Source organism: Odontesthes bonariensis, chromosome 5 (assembly GCF_027942865.1).
Source record: "Odontesthes bonariensis isolate fOdoBon6 chromosome 5, fOdoBon6.hap1, whole genome shotgun sequence".
In the NCBI taxonomy this organism is placed as follows: domain Eukaryota; kingdom Metazoa; phylum Chordata; class Actinopteri; order Atheriniformes; family Atherinopsidae; genus Odontesthes; species Odontesthes bonariensis.
In genome coordinates, this window is record NC_134510.1 from 19,512,794 (window position 1) to 19,535,348 (window position 22,555).

At 40.3% G+C, this 22,555-nt stretch overlaps 2 protein-coding genes across 4 annotated transcripts in view; both read left to right on the forward strand.

The window, feature by feature from the left end:
* The first annotated feature begins 1,217 nt into the window (after positions 1-1,217).
* On the forward strand, positions 1,218-11,672 carry LOC142379832 (syndecan-2-A-like). The gene is made up of 6 exons (XM_075465146.1): positions 1,218-1,305; positions 1,468-1,528; positions 7,147-7,279; positions 7,993-8,138; positions 8,373-8,670; positions 8,808-11,672. Exons 2-6 carry the CDS (start codon positions 1,469-1,471, stop codon positions 8,969-8,971), a joined length of 801 nt encoding a protein of 266 aa, XP_075321261.1. The 5' UTR covers positions 1,218-1,305; position 1,468; the 3' UTR covers positions 8,972-11,672.
* Positions 11,673-13,232: 1,560 nt separating this feature from the next.
* The window catches only part of LOC142379834 (carboxypeptidase Q-like), a 32,724-nt gene continuing 23,401 nt past the window's right edge, over positions 13,233-22,555 (forward strand). For 2 of the 3 annotated variants that reach the window (XM_075465151.1, XM_075465149.1), the window contains exons 1-8: positions 13,233-13,358; positions 13,806-13,953; positions 14,136-14,351; positions 14,475-14,591; positions 14,675-14,882; positions 15,019-15,226; positions 19,435-19,546; positions 22,185-22,276. In XM_075465151.1, the coding sequence (XP_075321266.1) occupies positions 13,806-13,953; positions 14,136-14,351; positions 14,475-14,591; positions 14,675-14,882; positions 15,019-15,226; positions 19,435-19,546; positions 22,185-22,276 (1,101 nt within the window). In that variant the 5' untranslated portion in view covers positions 13,233-13,358. Of the gene's footprint in view, positions 13,382-13,805; positions 13,954-14,135; positions 14,352-14,474; positions 14,592-14,674; positions 14,883-15,018; positions 15,227-19,434; positions 19,547-22,184; positions 22,277-22,555 lie in introns of all 3 variants that reach the window. The other variant, XM_075465150.1, reaches the window with a different exon arrangement.

Genomic DNA, 22,555 nt, shown 5'->3' on the forward strand with positions numbered 1-22,555 from the left:
AGGTATTTTTGACTGTCCTGAACATCTGCTTTGTTCCCTTCTGGTAGTTCAACCTCATCTTCTTGTTGGGATCATTTTGTCTCTTTTAAACCATTTTGCCACATTTATCTGGATGACATTCTGATGTACTTGCTGTATATCCCAGCTAAGTGTATCAATGAGTCAATGCCTCACTCAGTTCCTGGCATACAGCTTGATGTTTTCGACGTTGAGGAGGTGAATGGTCCACTTTGAAACCGGTTTCCGTTGCCACTCTTTGTGGTGATGTGGCTGAGGCGCTTGAGGAGTTGAGAAACTACCCAGCCTGACCGAAAAGTTTGTTGAAACCATTTGAAAGTAGTTGTTTTAATGTCCAACGCTCCAAGTGAGAGACTTGGGTGACGTGATCCACCGTGACGAAATGCAACACTGATTTTTAAAAGCACTAAAATATGAATACCACTGCAGTTTATAAAGGCTCATTAAAAACTAGGAAGCAGTGGTATTTTGCTGTGTTGTGCTTTAATGCCACACTGAAATGATTTCAGTTGCTGAAAACAGATCAGCTGACTGTTATTTGAAGTTAACTTATGGATGTGGATGATTTTACAATAAAAAAGAAAGATCTTTAAGTGAAAAGTGCAATTATACAAGTTTCTCTTGGTCAAACTGAATAAAAAAAATTGGGTACGTACAGTTTTGCTGGTAATATAACGTGCTTTGTATTTGAAGTTGATGAGGTTTATTTGGCTGTTGTAACGGTCATTCTTCACAAGAGGGAGTCCCATCTACAGCTAATAACTAGTGTCTCCCATAAACTGCATATATCTTTTATCTACAGTCTGTTGGTCCCTTATCTTAAGTACAATACAGCACATTATAATAAAATCAGCTTTGAATAAAAACGCTTATCAACAATTTAAGCATTTCTAATTGAAGGAATACAATGTCCACTTCGTAGTCCTTAGTATTTATTCATAATATATTTTCGTGCAACCAGTCCAACACTTCTTATTTTCATTGATACGTGAAGGCGGTTAAATATCTCCTTAAATATCTATGTTTATCTGGTACAAGAGTGGCCTTTGGGTGTTCGTCTATTAAATCATTTCCCTGGTACCTTTCACAAAATCAGTGTGCGTCTGTGTATGCGCGCGCGCGGAATAAACGCCCCCTTCTTTCGTGCTGACGTCATTGCGGAGCCACGCTGCATAGCCAGTCTAAATACTCCACAGTCCAACTTCTCGTCACAACGAGTCCAGGAGCTGTGCCTGAAACTACCGATATTGAGCGAAGTACTCGAGATTACCACCGGAAGCGTGACCAGTAATTAGTCGAACTTTTTTCTCTCTTTATTTCTTTTCAGACTTTGTTTATTCAAGTGAACGCCATTATTATATATACATATTCTTATATTTTTTTTAAACGTCGCTTTCCCTTTTTTTTTTTCCTACCGTTGTTCTTGTTTTTTTTTCCTCTGGTCGTGAGGATGAGGAATCTGTTGTTGTTGTTCCTCGTCGGGCTGACGACAGGGTTCATCAGTGATAAAGTAAGTACCTTTTAATATGCGTTTTTGTTTTGCTCGTAGACTAGGAGACGACACCCTCAACTTTTTGTCTTTCTTTCAACTTCAAACAAAGTCACTTTTGAGCCGTTAGGATACGTTAGGAAAAGTCAAACCTCCGAAACGTTTTATGTTGTTCGGTGTTATTGTTTGTTTTTCTTCTTAAACGTTCTCATTTTAAAATGGTGGGTGTTTAACTGTCTTTTCCCAAACTTTAATGCCATGTTGTCCTTGGTCGTTAAATTTGTCATTACACTTTTAGTAGATCCCTCACATCCATGTGGTCCAGTAGCAGAGAGCATGTGAATAAAACAAATGTCGACAATCAACCAGTTTTTTTTTTTTGTTTGTTTTTAATGCATGATCAACCGCTATCCTCTTCGGAACCAATAGTGCTTACATAAGATGTAAGTTACTAATACAGGGTTTGCTGGTATTTGGCAATACATTGTGTATTCAAGCCAAGTTCAAGCGTCCATTTGGTGTCAGGTTCACCAGTCTGTTCATCCTCTAGCTCACAGCTTTGACATTTAAACCAAAACTTCCAGACGTAGCCTGAATTAATCATCCTTACAGGGTTTAGGCCCCGTTTTGAAGCTTGGGAACTTGCTAAATGAAATTATGAACCAGTAAATGGTTAATATTCAACCAGAATTTGCTATGAATCTGAACATCCCTCTGGCTGAACTGACAAATCTGTCTTAACTTAAAACTAGATGAGTTCCTCCCTCTCTCTCTCCTCTCTGGTGTCTGTGTCTTTTAAAGAATTGGGAAAACACCTGGAAATGGCAGGCTCAAGCACGGCTCTGTTCGTTGTCACAAATATGAAAATACATCCTGGTTGCGTGATTTATTGACTGTAAAAATCCCAAATGAGAGCCAAGGAACTTCACCAGCACTCCAGAAATGAATATTTAAGATTTATGGACTGTATATTGTGAAAGGGAGATAAATAAAACCTGAGACTTTGCTGGCCGAAGGAAAGGCAGACGCTAAGTAGAACTGAAAGAGTTTCAAAGTTGTTCTATACTGTTTGACTGTTTTTTTTCCTGTTTAAGATTCCATGCTTTGTGTATCTAATACAGTATTCAATCTCCTGTGGATACAATGCAACACACACATGCTTGGATTCAGAATAGGATGTTTTTTGTTTGTTTTTTTTTTTAATGTGAACATCCACAAGCCAAACACAGATAAATGTTTCAATTCACCACTTAATTGTGTGTACACTTTGTTTGTTTGGGTTTTTTTTGTCAGAAAACTACCACCCACTTTCCTATTTTGCTGGAGTGAAGTTAGTGGCTTAAGTGCTAATTTGCCATCCTTCTTAGTTTCCTTTTTGCTTCATGCTTCCAGTGCTGCCCTAAATTGCTGGGCGTGATGGGTTGCATCGTATATCTAAACAGTCTCTCTCTCCGAGTGGGGCTGAGGTGGCCACACAATTGCCGGTTAGTCAGCAGTGATGGTGCTCCCATCTGAAAGATGAATGTTGAAACAAGATTTCCGCCCCTGACAGTTTGTGGGCTGGTAGCTGTGTCATTTTCTGGATGGATGACTCACAGTGAGTCCCACAGGGCTAGTCCAGGCAAGCACATAACTGCGTGGGATACACGCAGTTTTCCATCCAACCACACAAGGTATGAGGAAGAGGGTGACACCTCATCACAATATCACTTATTGATGTTTTCATGGTGCCTTTGAGGAACAATACTAAAATATGGTGGCTGAACTACTTTTGGGACAGACCTCTTTCTTTTTTCTTTTATAGATGTGTATTGCTGTGGAGAATTGTTAAACAGCTAAGTCTGCCTGAAGCTTCATGCGCTCAGTTATCAGCTTTAGACACAACATTGTTCAGTGTTAGAAGGGAACACCGCATGTTTGTGTGGCTTTGAGACTATATCCTTGATATTGTTTTGATGTTTTTTGGTTTTCAGACTCACATTGCCCTTGTCAAATGTTTCCGACTAAACTCCAAGAGTCATTAAAAACGGAAGCAAAGCATTTTGCTGTGAGAAACGCCAGAAACTAGATTTGAGCACAAAAGTTCTTCGACCGGCACACAGCTTTGTTATTAAATGGTGTTGGCTACGACCTTTAGTATGGAGTCAGCAGTTAGGACTTCTTAAAGTTGTCCACGTGTCGGGCAAAAGTAGATATCGTGTCACATGTGTATGTTTGGAGAAAGACGGTCTTATCAAACATCGGGAAGACCTGCTGAGCCCTATCAGAAATTCTCTTTCTTTCAGTATCGGATATTCCAGAGGCCACAGCAGCTGGTAAATAACAAAATATGTCTTGATGTTGAGGGGGTCAAACATATTGTGGCTCGTATCCTTTGTTAAACATATATCTCATTTACGCAGCATTGTGTACTGTGGCCCTGGCCAACTCGATGCTGATGACAGCTTCTTTTTGTGTGCTTTTCTTTATTGCACAACCTCGCTCTTGACCCCAGTGCTCTCTCATTGACTTCCATCTCAAGCTCAAATTATTTGTCAGCCCAGAAAAAAGCCGGAAAAAAAAGATTAGTTAATTTTAACAACCCTAATTCCATCAGAAATTCAAGCTTTGGAACTGAGCTCCCATAACGTGCCAGATAATCCCTCTCCTCTGTATTCCAGAGAATGCAGCGTCCCTTATTGCCCAAAACATTTTTAAGCTTCGATTTTCAAGCTCCTTTGCCACAGTTAATTTGAAATAAACCTCTCTGTCTCTGGATCGTGTTTACATATGGCTTTGCCGATAGAGCTTTTAACTTGCATTTGTGATTGGTACAGTGAACTGTGTTCACAGACGAGGCTTTCTGCAATCTCTTTACTTGAGTCCATACAGTGACTTTTATATATTTTTTGTAATGACAGAATCTCAAGCATTTTTAATGCCGTGTCACCTCAGGGCCTAAAGACTATGGTCTCTGAATCGTTTGATATTATTCACTGTAGATGATGGAATATCTCACGTCCTCACCTTTTATGTTGAGGAACATTATCATGACATTTCTCCACAGTTTGACACTTTTTTTTTTTTTGTTAACTGAACTTCTGAGAGACTCTGCCTCTCTAAGGGGCTCTTTCTATACCAAATCATGTTGCTGACCTGTTGCCTGTTAACCCAATTAGTTACAACATGTTCCTCCAGCCTTTTGTCGTCTCCATTCCAATTTTATTTATTTTTTATTTTTTTGCGGACGTGTTGCTGCCATCAAATTGAATAATATATTTCATGAAATCGTAAAATGTCTCATTTGTTTTCTGTTTGATTGGAAACGGATTGTTGTTTAGAGATTTGCGGGTCTTCCCATCGTTTACACAGCCTCCCTAACTTTTTAGAATATTGGGTTGGTAGATTTGATAGTGTCCTCTTCCAAGACACTTTCTGTATCGTATATCTGTTAAATTGTACCAGTCTGATCCGGCTGTTTCCAGTAAACCGTCCTCTCTATGACAAAGCATCAGGATACCACATTTTATATATGCCCCGTGTCTATGTGTCTGTGTGTGTGTGTGTGTGTGTGTGTGTGTGTGTGTATGTTAGGCTACATACGTATGTTTTCCAGATGTTAGTAACCTCTGTGTCGTGTCTTCCCTGTTGCAAAGCTTCTCTCCGTCTCAGGGGACACACAAAGAAAGTGATTTAATGCTTTAAAGTTTATGATACATAACCTGTCTTTCAAACACCATATTTCCTACTTTATGAATAATCCAGTAGATGGTATGTTGTGATGGGTTTTGTAAAGAACTGGCAACATCTTTGTAAAATAGACCCCACACACACACAATTAGGCCTATCAGATTTTCTTTTTCCATATCTGAATATGTGCATCTGCCTTATTTCTTATTATTGATGTCGTACTATATTCTCAAATGAGAATCATGATTTCAACCTTACAACATGGCACCATCTTAGTGTACAGCAGGGTGTTGGTTTAAAGTAAATGTACGTGGTGGGAACGGTATTGGTATTCAGCAGCACCTGAGGTCACAGTCGGACTACTTCTTGTGTCCTTACAAGGGAATCCTGCCGCCCTCACAGGAGCTCTTATGTCAGTATTGACCTGCTCTCTGACAGAGCTACAAACAGTCCAGCCTGCTCACGTGTATTTGAAGGTGAATTGAAGCTACCCTTAAGCTTACAGCTCATTTACAGAGTCTGAAATCAAAGACGTATCAGTCTTTAAATGGAAGTGGGTGTGTTGTATGCATTTTGTTAACAATTGCAGCCTTTTTGTGTATTAGTGCTTGTGTGTTTGGTTTTGACAGGCACAGCATCTGGTTTTGTAATCCCTGGCTGAAGACAGCTGGAATTACTCTTCTGCTATTTTAGTCAGGCTTGATATTATGATATTCTGCTGTCTTCTGAAATAAATGTTGTCGACTTCTGTCCCCGCAATTTAAACCCATCTGGCTTGTCTCATTGTCTCCAAATATATTACCATATTGTTAGTCTCAGAAACCTCGGGCCAAGCTTCAACTAAGAAAAAGTCTTTGCAGAGTTTCTTCTAGTTTATACAGCCCCAAAAGGGGTTCTCGTAGCTTTCCGATAGTCTACAGAATGCAAAAATGTTTACTGAGCAACTACAGGAGGAATATACAAACTTGTCTGAGTCTCTGCTCACTTAGTTCTGACATTCTGATCGCCAAAACTGGTATTGACAAGTGGAGGCTCTTTTCTTTAAGATATCGTTCATACCCTAACTTCCCTAGAATAATAGATATTCATTGCAGTAAGACAGAATGATTCACCTCGCTACACGCCTTCTTCTTTGTCTTTAGCACCTGTTTTATGAAACGCACACAGAAGTATCTCTGTCTCCCTCCCTCCCTTCCTTCCTCCAGTCTCTCCTTTCTAACTCTCAGCACCTGTGTTAGTGAAAGCATAGTATACATACCAGACATACTTTAAGTCTCAATGGGCCATATTCATCCATTTGCATGTGTGTGTTCCACTCTGTCTTTACACCAACTTATGAGTGATCCTTCCCTTCCCCTCTCTTTTTTTTTGAATTTCAGCCATTGTCAGGCTTCCATTTTTTTTGTTTGTTTTCCAGTTCGCCTCAGGCGTTTGTTGAATTACCCGCTGTCTGACTGGGCTTTAGATGAAGAGAAAATAGGCCTTTGGTCTTCATCACACTCCTTTCTGTAGTGTTTTGGTTAGTGGGAGGTTTTCCAGAGCTGCAGCAGTCTTTTCCACGTGCGTGTGCACGTCTGTGTGTTTTCTTTGAAGCTGCTTTATCTCTCCCCCTCCTCCGCTGAAAGACACTTAGATCTATGCTAACTGGCACTGTGATGTATTGCATATTACTGCCACCGCACATGAATTGAGCTCTGATCTACTGTGCATACAATAGTATGGATGCACTGGTTTCCATCACATGCAGCATATTTGGCGAGCTTACATCATTGGTTGTGAGAGGTATTGTCTTACTCCAGAACGCCAGAGACTTGCACATGGTTTCAATTAGAGGAAGGAATTCAGCAAGTGTGAATTTATGTGTGGCTTCGTCTCTCCTTCTCCTTTTTTGTCTTTTGTTAGTTTTTCCTCCTCTACTTGAATGATGATGCCTGTGTTTAATTAATTTTTTTTTCTCGTCTCCCTTGCAGCTCTACGTCTTAACCCAGCCCACCGCTACCACAGCGGATGACTTGTACATTGAAGGCCAAACATCAGGTGACCTCCCTGTAGATGATGAAGATGGTGCAGATGATGGGTCAGGCTCCGGATCTGGATATTGGTGTAAATAGACTTGCCTTTTCAACTCTCTTTTGTTTGTAACGTGATTTTAGAAAATAGAAATTGCTGCGGGGGATGTTTCAAAAGGTTTGTGAAAATATGCAACATGCGTGGCTTATGAACCTTATTTGGAGCTAAATCTCTTGTCCTCCATCACATCTCCTCACAGGCATTTCTTAGAATTATTCCTCTACTTGCTCGTTGAACGGGAAGTTTTATAGTGGAAAATAATTATTACACAAATGAGACATTAACCCCGTTCCTGTACATATGTAAGCCGATGAGCAGTAACAAATGCTAGTGCTTGTACATTGAGACACGGAAGCACTCTGTGAGCCAGGTGTTTGTCCTGAGGTGATGTGTCATTAAACAGGTGAGGTTTTATTAGAAGTTCGGAAACGTCAGATGATCCTTGCCAGTTCTATGAATGACTTACCTGTACTGTATGCACATCATGAAAGATCTGGCTGAACATTTAGTGCAATCGGATGAAAGATGTACGCTCACAATTCGCATTCTGTAGAAAACTGAATGGCAAGCATATCATTTTACCGCCACCGTCCGATTAAAAGTAGTTTCGTCTCAAAATGTTTTGTCTTAGTAGACGGCCAAATAGAAGTTCTTTATTTCTCACTATTCAAGAAAAAAGGTTTAAAAAATAAATAAGGTGCCCTGCGACGTGTGGGTTGTGGTGGTGACTGTTTCCTCTATCTCAGCTCCCAGCTCCCTGGATGAAGAAGAAATGAGCAGGAGGGCCAACCTCTCCCCATTCTCCAAACCTCCGCCATCAGCGGTCTCCACTGCAACCACAGTGACAGACAGCCAGGATGCAGCGCGTACAACACAGGACAGGAGTCAAGAGGTAAAATAACACATTTCCTTTCCTCCAAATCCTCACAGAAAAGTCTGAATACCTTTAAGACTCGGCTCCTAAACAACAGATGTGATGTTCTGTTTATTTCTCATGTTTTCAAGGCTTAATAAAAAAAGTCCACTCTGTGGACTAAACAATGCTGTATTTAATACCAGGGAATGTCTTGTTTTTAGTTTTACATTGTTATCAAGTGCTTTGTGTATTTTTCGTGTGTTCTTCCAGATGCTGGACACAAACCCAACATCCAACGGTGTCTTCGATATGTCCAGCCCCGACCCCAGCAACGTTCCTCTCGTTGAAACCACTACGGCTGAATTCAGCACAGACATCGCTGTAACCAAGTATGTCAACGAAGACGAAAGTCTGGATACTGGGAATGGGGTGACGCCCATAGAGGAAGTCCTGCTCAAAGCAGTCGAAAAGGACGTTTTTGCAGATCGAGACAGCCAATTTCATGACAGAGGCACTCACGAGGAAGTGACTTCTGAGAACATGTGGGAGAGGACGGAGGTGCTGGCAGGTGAGGATAGATTTTTATTTATTTTTTTCTCTCTCTCTCTTTACTGCTGACTGTGTTTCATAAGTGGCTTTTATTTCTAAAAAACTTATGGGGTGAGCATATTGTTTTAAGTTATTTTATTCCGTTGTCCTCTCCAGCTGTGATAGCATGTGGAGTGGTTGGATTCCTCTTTGCCGTGTTCCTCCTCCTCCTCCTCGCCTATCGCATGAAGAAGAAGGACGAAGGAAGCTATGACCTGGGAGACACCAAACTCTCTGCAACAGCTTATCACAAAGCGCCGACCAAGGAGTTCTACGCCTGAACCCACCAACAGAGACAATCTATAGCGAGATTTTTCCCCTGCCAATCAGGATAGAATACGGATCTCTAAACGGCTGCATAAGATTCCTTTTTGTTGAAGTTTGAAGTAATTTTTCATCATTCCCACCTTTCGTCCCCTGCCATATTTTCCTTTTTTTTTTTTTCATCTTTTGCTCTACAAAATGTTTAGCTTTTGTGCAGAAAGAGTCATAACAAAACCAAACGAGACTCCTATGATGCATTCACGTCATTTCCTGTTCGGGAAAGACTCGGCCATAATTACACATCCTACATTTTAGGAAAGGAATCTTTTCCCTTGTATCACCATCGATCAAAGCTGTTGTAGTGTTTGTAAAGTTGTCGACCTGTAGCCTCTGATAACACTGTGCCTTTAGACCCGCTAAACTTCTCTAAGTGGAACCACACTGAAATTGATTGTTCCTTTTTTAAAGGATCCGCAGCTGAAAGAGCTCAGCTTCACATCTTGAGGGAGATGACAGAAACATGAATAAAGACACCATTTTAATGTTTTTGGAATACTTTTAGTATAAACGGTACTAGATATAAGATTATTGTGATGAAGGGCCTTTAAAAGCTGACTTAATTTCCCATTTGAGCTCATGTTTGCTTTGCTTGTTAACAGCTGTGTGTGTTACATTTCATTTTGCCTCTTTTTTTTTTTTTTTTTTTTTTGTGCTGTAATGAATATTTTTGTTATTTTCATATGCTGTTCAGTATTGCTACGAGAGATTTTGTTACTCTGTAGGTACAAGTGTGTGTTTTCTCACAGATATATGATACTTATAGAACTGACCAAATATAAATGTGCATTATTTGTGTTTAATGGAAATAATTTGCGTAGCTTTTTAAAGGTGTTTTTAAATGTTTTGAGATTATATTTCGTTACGCCAGTTTCGATGAGATTTCTGTTGTTGGACTACGTTGGTGGCCTTGGCGAAAGTCCCTCGCGCGTGTATTTTCAGAGCATTTGTGATTATTTTCAGGATTATTTTTTATTTTGGTGACTGCTTTCTGCAGGCACGTGGAACAGGTGAAGCCAAAGCTGATGACTATAATTCAGAACCCAAAGAAGTGACCGATGTTTTCTGGCCACAGCCAAAGCACATTCCATTCTGACTGTCCGCTGCATACAGCTGTAATAGTGGGTTTGAAGTTAAAGGGACAGTGATGGCATTTCGTGTTTCTTTACGGTTCGGCGTGTCAGAGTTTACACAGCAGGGTTAGAGTTAAGAAAAAAAAAAAAGAAAAAAACTCTCAGCTTTGACAAGAACTTTCTGTTTCATCATCTGATCTTTGTGTAAATAGGTTTTAAAGAAGTGTTCCCTCATATTCAGACTTTACCTCAAACAGCCAAAAGAGTGGCGGGAGCTGCAGTGAGGATGTGGAAGGCAGTCAGTAGCAGTGACTGGAGGGTGGTATTCCCTTCTGAAAGCACATAAACACCCTGCTGAAGGTATATTTTGGTAATAGATTTTAGGACTTTGCCATGTGCACGGATTTAAAGTAGCTTCCTAATGCCTACAACATGTCAGGGAGGACAGTTTTACAGCTGCTTCTTACTGAGTTTCTGTGTTTTTTGTAAAGGTCATGCTAACTTTTTTTTATAAACATCGGTTATCAACATGAATACAAACAGTGGTTGATGTAGAAAGGTGAAGCAAGAGGCAGCAGACTCATGAGTTATCACCAAAATACTTATACCGGTACATATATTTCAGAGCTTTTGATGTTTTTGTTAGGTCTCATTCTACTCATTCCTGTGTAGAAGTTTAATGAATATTTTCCTTCACTCGTGAGTCAAAGGTCGTTGTCTTTTTTTACGCTGGCGTTTTTTTTTTCTGGTCTATATCAATAGAAGTTACACTTTCAAAAGCTTCTTGAGATTAATTGCAAGCCGTCAGGAATAAACAGGAGGATGTGGTCGCCAACACACTGTGACATACTTTAAATGTGGTGAACGCTTGAATCCGCAGTGCCTCGCAGTGCTTTCGTGCGCTTTCATTTGCAGCGCGGTTACAGTCTTCGGGGTCAGGCTTTGAGCTGTACAGGGTCACGGCTGTTCGTTCTGGGTTAGATGTCGCTGCACCAGTGCGATCGAGGAAACTTTCTGTCTGTGGGAACCAGACCCAACAAGGTGGCAAAGACAACGGGTTAGTGCCCACTGGCAAACCAGCAAGAGAGGACACACAGTAACCCATCAAGTTTAGTTTATACAGAATGTATGTTACACTATAATTTATATAGATTAAATTATACTCGCTTAGATTAGAATCCAGGACAATATGACAGTGATAATTAGGATTGTGTAGTATTGTACAGAAGCCTATTTGTATTTGCTTAATGGCCAGGCTTTTTATAAATACATATAATCGTGTTTAGCATAATTGACTAGATTTGTTCTATTAATTTTCAACTTCGTTATCTGTTACCAAAAATGCTCTTTCTCATATAAATACATTTGATAAAGTTCTTTCTAGATAAAGTGTACCTCTATCTTTATTACAGTTGAATATGGGTGGATTGAAGCCTTGGTTTCATTAAATAAACTACTACACAGCAGTGATCAACAACCATGCAATATGATATTTGTGTCTGGAGGCGTCGAAGAGACAACTGTGTTGCTGATGTATCTTTGGAGCTGCACTACTGAATAAAAGATGTGGCTTTGATTCAGAGGTAAATGTGGCTGGTTTCATTTCATTTGCTCAGGGGATTGGTTCAGTGTGAGAGCATGCGTTACATATTTTGCTCTCATACACATGTCAACAACGCAAATGTATTGAGTTAACAGTGTGTGTTGCTGTTTCTGCCCTTCTGTTGACCCTTTCTCATTCTCACTTTTCTATAAATCTTTCTTCTTTGTTCTACATGTTTGCACAGTACTGTAGAAAAAGGGGGAAGAAATCCTCCCCGCCTTCGCTAACAAATGTGATCCCATGAGAGAGAGAAAGAGAGAGAAAAAAGGGTTTTCAAACCACGGCGTCAAACCAAGTGAGCAGCATTTGGACTGAGCCAAATGGTCAGATGTTTTCCAATACCTGATGATGCTGAGAACAAAGCTCATGTGACAGTGGAGGCTGACGAAAGGCTGAGAGATTTATTATGTTGATGAAAGTCAATAACAGTTCCCTAAAAAAAACTTGCGCATAAGTACCTAATATTACGCAAGTAGTAGTAATGTGTAAGAACCCAAGTTAATTTGATATGGGTGGGACACTTGGAGTGGAAAGCATAGCAGGGACTGCAAAGGAATGCAGATTAGTGGTAAAGAAAGATGGGGAGGAGGGGACCACAGACTGGGATGTGGGCAGATAAGTGCTGTGTTTTCTACAGTGGGGATACAATGCATTCCAAGCACAGGCATTATTATGTCAACTAAAAATGCTCACAAGAAGAGCAAGGCCTGTGTATAGTGATATTATAAGTGGTGTAAGTACCAAGATACTTTAGTTGGACAAAAACACAAACACTGTACAGGCTTTGTTACAAGTCAAAGTCCTGCATAGCAAATGTGAATTCAGTAAAATATGTAAGAATGATCATAAAAATGTATACGCATTAAAGGGGAAAGCGTTATATAATACATATGTCATAATATATCACAGTGCATATATTATGCATAGACATATAATCAGATTATTACTCGCGTGTTAATATAAATGCAGGGATGTGACTGCTATAATGTTGGTGGTAAAGCTCATTTTCAACATATATAAATACGACTGATGGCTATTTTCACTTCTAACTGATTAATTGTTTTACTCTTAAAATGTCGCCAATCAAGTGTTCCAGATGATTGCCAAAACTTTTGCCAACATTCTTCATCTCACTGATTCATTAATCCACCATTTGTTTAATCCGTATTTGCATATACCTTTTGGGTAGTATGGTTTGTAATGACGTCAACTTACTTGAGGCCTTTATGTCTTAGGACAAAAATCTTAAATGCTAATTAGGGAGTACAGTAGTGAAATACACACTGAATCACCGAACAAACCATATTCATTTTGTAATTAAAACAAACTAGTACATTTAACTTAATGTTCTTTATCAGTAATTATCTTAGATATTTTTTCAGTGGATGCATTTACTGATGTTCTGTCGATGTATCTGTTCACGAGAAGCGTACATATGGTCTTTACTCGTAGGAGGAAAAATATGTACACAAATGTCATTAAACGATTTACTCTTGGTACAAACTGTGCTTTTATTGTGAAAGCGGACACACCGGAAGTCTTTGATTGTCATCGAGAATACGGAAAGCATAGTTTACAAATTACAGTATTCTTGCGGCGTATTTGCGCAAAACCTTTACCTTTTGGGGAAGCCTTGCAGCGGATAACCAACACACCAAGTTGACGTGAAGGGTCTGTGTTCTTCTGTTGTGGAGGTTTAAGGGCAAATGTTCCTTTCATATTTACTGTCAAGACTTTTAACCGCTGTAACGTTTCTCTCCATCCTCAGTTCATCTGCATATTGGAAAAACACCACAGATGTCATCCTCTCAAGTGTTTTTTTGTTTTCTGAGATGTATATATAAATCTCTACAGAGGATTCTTCCTTATGATTACGATAACGTTTGTGTTTTGGAGTAGATACACATTCACATTCAAATACTTAAAATTCAAATGCCTCAGCTGAAAGTAAAACTGTGTGGTGGCGATAAGAGAAGCACAGTCTGGCTATTATGATGTTTGTGCAATAATTACTGAGTAACTTTGTGCTAGAAACGTTGTTTTAATGCTCACTTTACAGAAGTGTGTGATCAATTCTAGAAACTATTCTGCAATATACTTGTTTTGTTTATTTTGCAGATGTCTTGGGAGGAGAGAACGACCTTCCTCAGCACCGTCTTCATATCTCTCATGCTGTCAAGTGTGTGTGGCAGCCATCCCCGCTCCGCTCGATTCATGAGTTCGACATCTGTTTCTGGGTCTGCATCCAGTAAAACTATACGGAGAGGTAATGCATCGGATATGCAGTGGGGGGGGGGGCAGTTTACCGTCTACCATCATGTACACATTTATTTGTATACTTATCTACTGAAGAGATCCATTAACTTTCTTATTTATGTTCTTCTTGTGCATTTTTCAAAAGATTCCCAGGGGGTGGACATGGGGTTAACACTTTCTTTCTAACCCCAGTTTCAGACATAGCAGCAGAAGTAGCGGGCTACAGTGACGTTGCTAAACAGATCATTGAGCTGGCTGTGTTTGGTGCTGCCCAGAAGCGCTCGTACAAACGGCTGGCTGACTTTACCGACACCATAGGGAGCCGTGTCAGTGGCTCCCACAGCCTGGATATGGCCATTAAATACATGTACAATGCCATGACACAGGATGGGCTGGATGTACACCTGGGTGAGTGTGTTTGAGGTTTACCTCGAGTGATACATTGAAGTTTCACAAACTCTTTCAACAGGAACTTGGACTTTGGTGTTACAACTCTTTGTTTTTTGTGTCCTCATGTGGTTTCCTCTTCAGAACCAGTCAAAATCCCACACTGGGTCAGAGGAAAGGAGAGTGCAGAGATGATTTTGCCCCGGACCAAGAGCTTGGCTATACTGGGTCTGGGCAGCAGTGTGGGAACACCTCCTGAGGGTACAGACTATACTTTGTGAAGCCAGCTAAACCTGTCATCCACTGCCCTTTTACTGCTCACCGCATCGCTCTGATCCCTTCAGGTATCGAGGCTGAGGTATTGGTGGTTCAGTCTTTTGAGGAACTGAAGCGTAGAGCCAGCAAGGCTGCAGGGAGGATCGTGGTTTTTAACCAGCCATTTGTCAGCTATGGAGAGACGGTGGCTTACCGCGCTTTTGGTGCCTCAGAGGCAGCCAAAGTAGGAGCGGTGGCCACACTCGTTCGATCTGTCACTCCATTTTCTATTAACAGGTATCTGTCTGTTTGCCTCCACACCGTCTCACTATGTGGTACTGTGTACATTCCTCTGAGACCGGCACTTCATTCTGAACTTTTTTTTTAGTTTAGTCAATAGTAATACATCCCGTCTTTGCCTTTCTTTGTGTAGTCCCCACACAGGTTGGCAGGACTACGAAGATGGAGTGAAGCGCATCCCTACAGCCTGTATTACTGTGGAGGATGCTGAGCTGATGTGTCGTATGGCTCAGAGGGGACAGAAGATTGTGGTTAGACTCACAATGGAAGCTAAGACTCTGCCAGATGCTGACTCTTTTAACACAGTGGCTGAGATTAGAGGCTGGCAGTACCCTGATCAGGTAGCACTGGCTCACTCATCACATATACCTGCATGTCTCACTTGTTTATCTCTATATACCATCAGGCCACACGCTCTTTTCAGTTCAGTTTCTAGGTTGGTGTCAGAGTTAGTCTGTTTGGCTGGATGTTCTGAGTAAATTAGAGGGAAAGCAGATGTTACAATGTACTTCTTTTGGCTCAAGGACTCTTTGACTTGTTTTCCTCTGAGTTAGTAGCTGCTCTCAGTTAGCGGCACTGTCTTTACTTCAACAACAAAGAGACAAGGAAAGAATGGTGTGTCCTAGTTTTGCTGATTGCAGATATTCCAACAGATGTTTAGTCTGCCTTTATTATGCACGTGTCCACAGTGTCAGTCGAAAACAGCTGTGTTTACCGCGGAGTAGATTGTTTTTCTTTTGAATTGCACTCCTATTTCCAAAAATTTCCAAACCCATACCATTTTAATAAAGATTTATTTATGTATAAAAAATGTAGGGAAAAAAACTGGCAACTCAACGAAAATAATAGGCTTGTTGAAATCAAGCAAACTACTCTCATTTTTTAAACTTGTGCCAAAGCACCACCTGCAGTTATTTAGCTTATGTGTAAGAAATGTTGGAGTCAGATGGGATGCAGAATCTTACTTAACTGGAAGTAAAAATAGGATACTTAGAACGATCTGATTCCATGATGTATTGTCTGAAAGATATCCTGCAGCCTTGTAAAGTTATTTGCCGTGATGTATATAAGAAGTGAAACCATTTGTCATTGAACTGCTGTAATGAAGCCTTGGGTTTTTGTTGTTTTTTTTTTTGCCTTTGCTATGTTGGTCTCTTTTTCAAGCCAGAAGTGGGATGCTTGAATGAGTCTACAACTGATTATGGGATTCCTCGATGGCAAAATTGACCAAAAGCAGACTGAGAAGGAGTTTTTCTATCAAGTGAAGCCATAATGACTTGTAGGAAAAATGTGTTTTGTATTTTATGAGATAAGTTAATGCCTTTTTAATGGGAATGCACATAAGACTAAATTATTATGGTAAGCAGTGCCTAGTGGTGGTATTAAGTTTTCAGGAAACCTCTTCTTTGGCTTAACATCTCAGGCCCGGTGCCTGTATCCTTCTTTTATATGCAATGTATGGCTGTTGGTATGTCACAGGGTGAACACATTTATACAGACAGCTTATACTAGTTAGAGTAGAGTTTTTTTGCACGGTTAGACTCTTGATTATCGAATAAGATGGCAAAATATCCCCAAGCTTAAAGTCTGAAACTCATCGGTGCTCTAAACAAACACATTACGTGATGCAGCTATGCAGGACGGTGTTGTACACCGTTTGTTTGTGTGAATGTGGATAATGATCAAAACATGTCTAGCAGGTAGAACCTGATAAACAGATAAAGTGCTGCTGCAGATATCTCTAAATGTATGTGATTACTTCACAGCAAAGTTAGCACGATGCCCCTGAAATAAAAAAAAAACACTGATTCAACATGTCCACTGGTAGACTGGGATGAACAAAGTGCTTGGTCAACTCTAAGGTGCATGATGCTTGATGTGGGCACACAGATGTGCACACAGTGAAAGTGGTCGGAAAACGAAGCAGAGTGCCGTTTTCCTGCGCAGTCATGACTTTTTTCCTGTAAAGACCAGAGCGAGGGAAGTTTGATGCTTTCGATGATTGCTTCTGTCTGATCAACAATTCCCATTTCCACAGGGTTCTCCAGTTGGATTGAAAATCTCCTGAAATATCAAAGTGGGGCTATGTAAGTTTTAGTTGCACTGGATCGTGCCAGCGTTGTTTTATTTCAGATAAAATCTGTGAAAGAAAACTGGGATGGAGCTTCTTGTTAGGCAATGTCAAAACATCACGTCCCACCTGTCCAGCCCAAGACGACCAAACACAAGATTCCTGACTTTGCGCTAAAGCTTGCAGTAGCAGCAGTATGCACGCCTTCGCTCAGAGCAGAAGTGTATATTTGAGGTCTGGTGAGTCATCTCTTGCCCTTCAGAGTATTCTAAGATTGCTGACCTGCTTGGATTTTTTTTCCACCCTCTCAACCTCCTCTCTTCCCATCTCTCTTTGATCAGGGTTTGCATCCCCACCCCGCTGTGACTGGTGTGCAGTTGGTGAGAGGCTGAGGTAGATTATGGTTGTTGTGGTGTGAGGGGCAGTGTTGGCTGGCATTAGGGGGGTGACTCTGGGACGCCAGTGGTCATCGTCTAGCCTCCTGGAGGTGTCGTGGGCCCAACTAGACGAAACACTGATGAAAGGAGGTTCCCACCTGATGACCCCAATGACATGTTGGTCAGCACTGCTCACTGATCTATATTATAGGGAGTATAAGAATTATTCACTGAGTCTGGTCCTTTATTTTTTATTTTTCTTTAGCACAAGTTTCTTGTGTTTATATTGAATGAAATTGAAATTTCAAAGGGAACATCTACTTTTTAGCATTTTTCACTCTACTTCAGTGCGTTCTACAGCCTTTTTGTGCGTGTAAAAGGTCTAAAAGTTAACCGCAGTCTCTACTAAAGGGAGGTATTCTCTCCCACAGAAGACACTGCCCTGAACTGTCTGAATCATTTGATGTCAAGGAGTTTTTTTTTTCCGCTCGCATGTTGTCATCACCATGAAACACATTTGCCTAATGCTTGACTACTGGCTAGTTTCACACTCCTCAAATAAACAATGACAAGGTGCCTGGCAGGACTGGGCCTTTCAGGAGGAGACAGTAGCGAAAGTGAGTAATTTAAAAGACAAGGGTATTTAAGGTACAGTGGGAGAAAAATAACGTGTTTTTTTTTAACATTAAAGTATGTAAAATTATTGTAGATACCCAAACTAAGATTAATAACATGTCAAAGAGCATGTGGGCACTAGAAATAGAAAAGTTTTGATGTGCATACTTTTCGCTGTAAACTGCAAAGTCACAAGTGTTAGTCGTTTTTTGTTGTTTTTGTTGAAAAGAATATTTTTGGATCTTCTAATCTACTTGTCACTATGACATATCCATTTTTTTCATGGCTCTTAATGTAAGCTTGCAGCTTATCTGGTCTTCAACTTCAGAGTAAATGATTGTAGTTCTAACCGAGGAGCTGAATGTAACAACTAAAAGTCAAACACGGGGAAAAGTAATTTTGTAAGGTTAAAACTTGTCTAAGAATTACAATAATGATACATCTGGGCCGGTGACCTGAATTATTATTATATATGCGCGTTTATGACACAACCAGGTATAAAAATGAGGAAACAGATGGAGATAGTTCTGATACTGTGTGCAATCCAAGTGATTCACAGAACTTGCAGACAGCAGCATGCTTTTGAGTGTTTGTGTCTCTGTAATAGAATACATCTGTGCATAGAACACCTTACATTCCCACATTCTTGTATTCCTACTTCATTCACATATTTTTTTTATACTTTTATGCTGCTACTTCTTTTTAGACGGGCACCCCTACAGAAATATGCAGATAAAGTCATCAGGGTGGGTGTTATCTGCTTTACGTAGATGGAATAGGGTTCTTGCATGTTCACTCTTATTGAGAATGCCAGTTAGAGCCAAACACAGGGTACTGATGCCATATTGCAAGTATTTGAGACCAACTGCAACTCCCACCTAATAACAGTTTTAGAGGAAAAAGAATTAGGCTTCAAAAATGTATTTCTGTTCATCATGTACAGATAATGAACATCTGTATATAATTCAGTCTCGACCAAAGTGGCGTTGTCTGCCTTGAGGCCATGTCACTGAATCCCTAAAAATATCTTTTCGCATTCTTTTACTTACTTGCATTTTAAAGGAATGTTTGACCATTGGTTTGTTGTCCAAAGTTTGCTCAGGTCAGAATTATTTTTTTTAACCAGGAGCATGAGGTCAGACTCGTCCCACTGACAGGAATCCCTCCCTCTTAAATTCCTGGAAGAGGCCATAACACTCAGAACTGTGTGCTTCCCCATTTTATTATCATGTTTTCAGGAGCCTTTCTTTCCTTGCTTGATTGATGAGGAAAGCCTTTCTCATTAGGTGTACTGAATAAAATGTCAAGCGTGTTGTTTTCATTATGTGTATGTTTTCATGAAGTATAGACAGGATACAGTTCAGATAGTGTTATCTAAAATGGCTGAATTTCCCTGATTAAGAGTCTCAGTAAACTGTCCCACCAACTCCCTCAGTTGCTTTTCTCTGTGTTTACACAGTTTCTCTTTATCTGAACAATCCCCTAGGTCGTCTTACTGAGCGGCCATTTGGACAGCTGGGATGTGGGCCAGGGTGCTATGGATGATGGAGGTGGAGCCATGATTTCCTGGGAAGCCCTGTCACTTATCAAAGACTTAGGTAATACAGAGACAGCCATCTACAGAGCGTGGTAAAATACAAGATGAACTTGCACATGTATTTACTGCAACAATCTATAAAGTGGCAGACAGCTGCAAGTTAAAACATTTTCCTGCTGTTTTAGCTTCATCCAGTTTGCCATAGTTCCCTTATGTTTGATTACATAACCATCTGTGTAGAGACGCCGATGCCACTCTAAATCTCTGCTCAGCCACCAGCTCCAGGTTGATGAGGAATGACCCCTCACAGACTGCTGTGGCTGGTTTTGGTCTGGTTTTACAATCAGTGGTGTCTTCAAGGCTGGATTCACCTCTGGAGTAGAATTTCAGTGGCTTTTAGAGGGAAAATGCTTCAACTTCAACTAAAATCTTGTGTTTTCTAATAGAATAATTACTTGATGGCATCACTGTAACTTCAAATTCGTCACTACTGCAATGTTATTCACATCTTGTGATGCTGAATGTCATATTCACAAAAGGTCCAATGAGACATGTTGATTGAGCAGTTTTGTCGGTTCGGCCGATCTAAAAAAAGGGAAATTATTATTCACAAATCAGTGTCTTATATATCTAAGACTTGTAAGGAGTCACAGTACTGAACAGTGGATGTTGCAGTGCATCTGTCTGACATATTAACAGTGGTAATATGATAACATCGAACAGATTAGATATTAAGATCCACCCAGGAGAAATGTCAAAGTTTCTTTAATCTCTAATATTTCTGTTATTTGCCTTTGACTGACCTGATTTTTTTTAAAGTATAACAGATAGCTAATGGATTAATTGACAGTTATTTATCTATTTATTTTTTTCAATATAACGACTCCTTTTTTTCTTTAATGTGATAATTGGATATTTCTTCCTCCGGCTTCCTCCCACTGTCCAAAAACATGCATGTTAGGTTAATTGGTGCCTCTAAAATTGTCCTTAGGAGTGAGTGTGAGCGTATGTGTGGTTGTTCGTCTCGTGTGTTTCTGTGTGGCCCTGTGATGGACTGGCGGCCTGTCCAGGGTGTACCCCGCCTCTCGCCCGATGACCGCTGGGATAGGCTCCAACTCCCCCCGCGACCCGACCTACGGGTTCAGCGGGTATAGAAAACGGATGGATGGATACTCTTGTTAAACATAATTTTTAATTGAATATGTTTCGTCCAATTTTAATATGTTACCTTGAGCTCAGAGGATTTATGAAAGTTATCAAAGCTGCATCCCTGAAACAGTTATGTCAAACAGGGCTCTATCTCCTTGGAAACATGAACATGATTATGTCCCAGGGATCCACAGATCCCCTCTGTTGTGATAACTGGATTTAAAATGTAGCTCAATCTTAAGAACAGTGCAAATATTCAACTGTAAAGCTAAAGAGTTACTATTTTCAGATAGTTTTAGTGAGTTCAGTTGTTTCAAAATTGGGGCCATCGTGTAGCCGTCCTCCCTCAGTCTTTCTCAGAAGAGTTACAACTTTCTGTTGTGGGAAAGAAGTACGTTAGGGAGTAACTAAGTACTACTCATGCTGCAACGTTTAAGTCGGGCTTGTTTTTTTTCAACGGGATCATTATTTTGCCTTTGACGCCTATTTCCTTTCTCACTGTCAGCCAGACACTGACTGACAACAAACAGCAAACCTAAAACGTTCAACATTCAGATCCAAACTAGCTGACGCCTCTTTAGGTATAACCTGCACTGCTTGAATTAATGGTTAACCTTAACCACCTTCCAACATGGCTCTAGGTAGGTCCGTGACACAGACCATTCACACTCATACCTACAGCCAATCAAAAATCATAAACTATCCCAATATGCATGTCTTTGGATTGTTAGAGGAAACAGGAGCAGGTCAGAGGTTTGTAAGCGTACAGAAGCATTATGAGTGGGGGGAACCTCTCAGGAAGAAGATCATAATGTCTAAATTTTTAATTTAAAAAAATGTATAGATATCTGTATATATATATAGAGAGAGAGAGAGAGAGAGAGAGAGAGAGAGAGAGAGAGAGAGAGAGAGAGAGAGAGAGAGAGAGAGAGAGAGAGAGAGAGAGAGAGAGAGAGAGAGAGAGAGAGAGAGAGAGAGATATCATCCTCTCAAACTGAGACCATGCTCTTAATTAGGTAATAAAGCCCCATTATGAAAGTGAATATCTAGCCTATGAGTACACGTGATGAATTGTTTTCCTAATGTATCAAGGTTAAATATAATGAATCTGAATAAACAGGATGGAAGAGAGAAATCTTTTTTTTTTCTTCCATAATCGGAATCCGGTAAACTCCAACAACCTGTTAGTGAGTACCATAAGGTGAGAGCAGAGAGTATCAGTTCTCACAATTAAGGAGAAAATGACAATCAGTTCCTCAAACTGTAAACAGGGAAATAAACCAGATGTTTTTTGGAAGAACAAGACCTCACATAACAGGGCACCTGACTCAAATAAACAGTTCAACATTCTTGGGGACAACAGAATGCAGCGGAATAAACTGAGAGCTAGAAAAGACGAGAACTTTTACAATCAAGTTTTCTTTTCTATACAAATTCTACAGAAAAAAAAACAACTCCAGTAGTATTAATTCCAGCTGTTATCTTTATTGATATTTATACATTATGTGAGTATTGTTTCTGTGTTCATTTGTGTCTTCACCTGCTTGTAGGTTTGCGTCCAAGGAGAACTTTGCGAGCAGTGCTGTGGACAGCTGAGGAACAGGGTGGAGTCGGAGCACAGCAGTACTTCAATCTCCACAAGGTACTGTTACAGTCTGTTGCTGTGGCACTAGAAAACACCATGTGAGAGTCATAAAGCAAATATCCACCCCCCCTAATAAGAAGCAGGAAGGGTCAGAGCATTGTGAAAGCAGTGTAGGAGTGTGGAAATGTGCTTCCAGCAAACCGGAGAGGCCTTGGCTAACTCCCAGATTTTTCTCAGTGTAAAGGATCTATGCAACAGTCCACAGTCTACAGTTTCCAATTTTAGAGCTTTGGCTGCCTACCAGGCTCTGACCCATAATAAACTATATACTAAAAA